This window comes from Amblyomma americanum, chromosome 2 (assembly GCF_052857255.1).
Source record: "Amblyomma americanum isolate KBUSLIRL-KWMA chromosome 2, ASM5285725v1, whole genome shotgun sequence".
NCBI classification, from domain to species: Eukaryota; Metazoa; Arthropoda; class Arachnida; order Ixodida; family Ixodidae; genus Amblyomma; species Amblyomma americanum.
Window position 1 is genome coordinate 94,326,605 of NC_135498.1, and position 4,582 is coordinate 94,331,186.

The 4,582-nt window shown below is 44.6% G+C and overlaps 1 protein-coding gene across 1 annotated transcript in view; it reads right to left on the minus strand.

The window, feature by feature from the left end:
- thoc5 (THO complex subunit 5) overlaps positions 1 to 4,257 on the minus strand; it is a gene marked incomplete in the record, with an annotated part of 36,653 nt that extends 32,396 nt beyond the window's left edge. Inside the window, 4 exon segments of the mRNA XM_077654935.1 lie at positions 2,075 to 2,185; positions 2,925 to 3,074; positions 4,002 to 4,042; positions 4,045 to 4,257. Of these exon segments, the coding sequence (XP_077511061.1) occupies positions 2,075 to 2,185; positions 2,925 to 3,074; positions 4,002 to 4,042; positions 4,045 to 4,069 (327 nt within the window).
- Between the last annotated feature and the right edge of the window lie 325 nt (positions 4,258 to 4,582).

Consider the following 4,582-nt stretch of genomic DNA (forward strand, 5'->3'; position numbering starts at 1 on the left):
AATAAGTAAATAAATATTTATTCTACCGTATCTGCTATACATGTTACCATATTATACTTTTGCATTGTACCCTGCCATACTAGTATGTTGTCTGTTTTAATGCAACAGCATTAGAATCTAAATTCTGTAAAAATGGCAACGAGTTACGAAATTTGCTGACTGGCAGAGAGAGGTCGCGTGACGTTGTGACATCATCACAATTTGCTTACCAATTTGTGAGCAACCCCCTAATACACTGGGACGAAAATGTCTACACCGTCACAGCATAGCTGATACCTGTAACTACAGCCAGCAGTCTGAATACTGCAGTTGATGGAACGACAAGTGCAAAGAAATTGACTCAAACATACACAGAGGTTGCTACAGAAGCTGTGACAGATGTATCTAATGCTATCACATTCCAACCTTAAAATGACTTAAAAGGTCCCTGAAAAGGGTGTTTGAGGTTGGCTATAATAGGCTTGCATAATGTAGAGTATAGGCCATCGAGCATTTATGCTGCATACAAGACCTCAAAAGCAAGGCGATCATTTAGAATATATTTTTTAAACTTTGCGCTTCTATGACTCGGGGCGAACATCGGTGCCGGGCTTTCGCCTGAATTCATGCGCAACGTGTCACGCTCGCTACATCAGCAGCGGAGGGCTATCATTGGTTCACCGTGCCAACTCTTTCTGAACTCATGCAGCTACTATGGCTGCGGCTGGAAGCTCCGCCCCCCGGGGAACTCCCGTGAGCATTGGCAGCCAGCGGAAGGGCTGAGTGGGTGGGGCCGGCAGGGCAGTGCCGACATTTCATTGCGCATAAGTGCCGAAGAAGAGAGAAAGGCGCGAAAACACGGACATTCAAATTTTAACTACAGATAGCCCAACTTTCACAAAATACATTAAAAAATTTCTTGCTGCACAATATTTGTGAAGCAGCATCCTTTAACATCTTGGGCATACCGCAACCTTTAAGTGTCCCCATAGTTCTTTTTTAGCCCCACCCCTGTAATAGCTTTACCATGGGCTGCAGTAGGCATAAATAAATAAATTGCAATGATGCTATGAAATGAAAGCTCATGTTCAGCTACATCAAAATAACAATGAAAGTGTACACACACTTAATTCACTGCAAAGACAAATGCAATGCACAGCCCTTGTTGAAAATCCTCCATAACATGGATGACCAGGTGCTAAGCTCCTGGCTGCCATTCATATATTGTAATGCATTTTCTGGCTCCTGGATTTGCGTAACCTTTGCATTATAACGGCGGCCCCCAGAAAAGGGGTTCACTGGGTTGCATCTAGCCAGAAATACTGCTACACGTGGAGCAAAGTTTTAGACACAAACAGACTAAAATACACTGCGTTCTACAAGCATCACAAAGAGTCACCCTTTCAGGAGCACAAATGTGCTATGCAAGGAAAAAATAACTTTTCTTATAGCCAGAGAGATCATCTAAAGAGACTTAAACAGTGCAAAACTATAAAAAAAATCTATAAATAAGGCAATGCAGTGGAAATGAAACAGTGATCTAGCAAAAGAAATGCTAAGAGGGTAGCCATACATGCTTTATAAGGGCATATGTAGAAAATATTTCTGAGCAGTAAGAGCGGCTGCTGTATAAGGGTATTTGCCTGCAGTTGCCAAAAGCATGGTATTAGCACATATACAAGCTGGTCAGATGACAGCACACTCAAGAAGCAGCATGACAGTCTAGTTCAAAAATGTAGGGCTTTGCCAAATACTGTTCTTAAGCTTGGTAACCTCTTAATAACTCCACAAATTTACTATCAGTACGTAACTGGAAAAGCAATGACGTGCACAACATTCCCTAACAGACCTGCCACCTGTTGGCAAACAAAACATTCCTCAAAGGAAGAGAGCAAGTGAAGCGAAAAAAAAACATGAACAGCCCAAGCACATGCAATGGTCACCTTTCTTAGTGACGTATGTGTTGCACTAAGGGCCTTGTCGGACCTACGATAGAAATGAACGCCGTTCAAGCAACCCTTTTAGCGATAGCTGCTATCCACTCCAGCACAGTCTGCTCTGCTACAGCCCTTTTGTAACAAAAATGCTACAGCACCTCATTGACAGCGTCTTTGGCCACTTTGAGTCGATGCTTGTCCAAGCGGTTGACCTTCTTTAGTGTCAGGAACAGCAGGGAAGTCTCCACACGAAGTTCCTCCATGTCAGCCTGCAAGGGTCACACAAAAACATCATCAGCCAGAGGAAGCACTGAAGCAAAAACAAACGTTGCAAAAGTCAGGAGAAAGACCTGGCAAAGTTGTCAATCCTTGGAGCTACAACTGCTTCTATATTCAAGCAACCCTTCCTGTTACTAACGCTTGTATGAAAGGGTGAACATCAAATGCTATCACACAGAGTAAAAAGACAGATAAAAATGAAGCAGTGTACTTGCCACATACTACCTTAAATGAGAGTTCTGCTTGGTCAACAACTGAACACACTGTTAGCATCCATATCAAAAACCTCACAGCCAACATGAACGAGGTTGCCAAACACTATATTGAATTTTTACGTAACAGCGAACTTTGAAGAGTGTGCAACAGTTGCTACAGCTCATACAAAAAAATACAAAAATACATTTAAAAAACACCATTTTAGCTTGGCCCTAAGGATTTCAAGCTTGTCACTGGCAGCTCCTGTCATGCTATGGCTCAATGCAGCAAACATGTATGAAAATGGCCGATATCACGTCAATATGCATGCTCATTAATCGGAAAGTGTGCTTCTCAGTCAAGAGTTCACAACAACAGACAATAAAACAATGTAGACATTGAAACAAGTAGCCCAGCAAATGCAAAAGCAGTAAGCAATGATGGCAGTCACATTAAATGACTGGCCCAGCAAAGTTGAGGCTGCGTTTTCTAGTGCCAGGAGGGCAACCTAGACAGACTTGGGACAGGTCGTACCAATGGTCTCCGTTGAAGCTTCATGTCGAGGATTTTCTTCATGTTTCTCTGGATCTCAGCGCATGTCTTCCTGAAGACATTTTCATCATCCTGAGAGTCCCGCAGCTTCGCCTCTTCCTCCTCCATTTGGAAGTAGTCAAAGAGGAGATTCTGCATGCGATAAGAAGCAGAAAAGTTGCAATGCGCCCTACTTTAGTGAGCTGCAGGTGCGAGACGGCCAAAAAAAGGTCTGCAACATCTCTTGGAGCAGAAATATATGCGTTCTGGAGCAACTAGGGAGCAGAAATATAATAACCTTGTAGCAGTGATATCAGCTTCCAGGAGCAACTTAAGATCATGAACACAGCAAATTCGCACTCTCAAATACCAGTGCAGTCGACAGCTTTCATGTCACCTAATAAACTAACAAGCACTTTGTCACCGCTTAGCTCAAAAGGTTTTTGCGACAAGATTCGGATATATACAAACTTTACATGTGAAAATTTGAAATAGGTGCTATCAGCCAGCAGTTGGCGTGGTCCGTAGCTCACGCTGCATACAATGCAACGAGCCAACCAAGTTCAGTGGTCATGCGCTGCAAAGCTTAAATTGCCTTTTGTCGTTGCTCTGCACGGTGCAGCACTTCACACAGTTCTGGCCGACAAGCACTGCATACATTCCGGTTTCGAAGCTACGCCAGGACAGAGTTTGCTCACAGGAAAAATGACGGCTGGTCACACTACTGCACGCCACGTACGGCGAAACCCGAAAGTGAGCATAACACCGCCCGACGGTGGTGTATAGCCCTACAACTGACACGTTTATCCATGCAGCTCACCTGGCCCGCGCCTGACCTCTCAGCAAGTTTCTGAAAAAGAAGGAAAATGAGGCGGAGAGAAGAGGTGGGCGAATGGCTTCAAACCGCCGAAAGTGATCGCGAGAACTGCACTTCGCGAAGTGTCTTCCTGCTTCTTACAGAAGACTGCAATGACACCAAAGCAATCTTGACACGAGTATTGGCCTCCGAGAGCATTAGTTATAATTTTGACATGGTACATTTTCGCTCGCAAGCCACGAAAGCAATAAAGTCAGGCTTACCGGCGCCAACGCCGAGTTAGAGACATCGTTGGCGGTCTTCGCCGCTTGACTTTCTTGTCCCGGCTCATTGTGGGTGCAACTTCAGGTGCAGCTTAGATGTAGCTAATACACACAGGTTAGCAACACATTTCGTGAAACGTCACCGCACGGAAATCACAACTGCAGAAATTAACGCAGAAGAGGACATGGAAAAGGAGAACAACAAAATCACATGCGCGTCGCCATGAAAACGTGATGCCGATGTCGATACGTGAGCCGCTGCACTTGCGCTCACAATGTGTAACAAATACAAGTTTTTCCCCTCTAAAAAAAAGGCAACAAACTATCTGCTTTTTTTCTCATGTTGTTTTCATTTCGGTTTCATTCACTGATCTAAATAGATGCATGCCACATTCCTGCCCGCTTTCGAAGCGGGCGCTGACGCCACCAGAACTTGGACGGCATCGTGACGTCAAAGAGATGCGGAGGCGCTGGCGTCGGCAGTGTCTTTCGTTGTGTAGGCAAAAAGCGGGACCTTCCGCATTATGTGCGCCACGCTTGCGTGTTTTTGGGCACAATTCACGGCGTACCGACAAATTTTG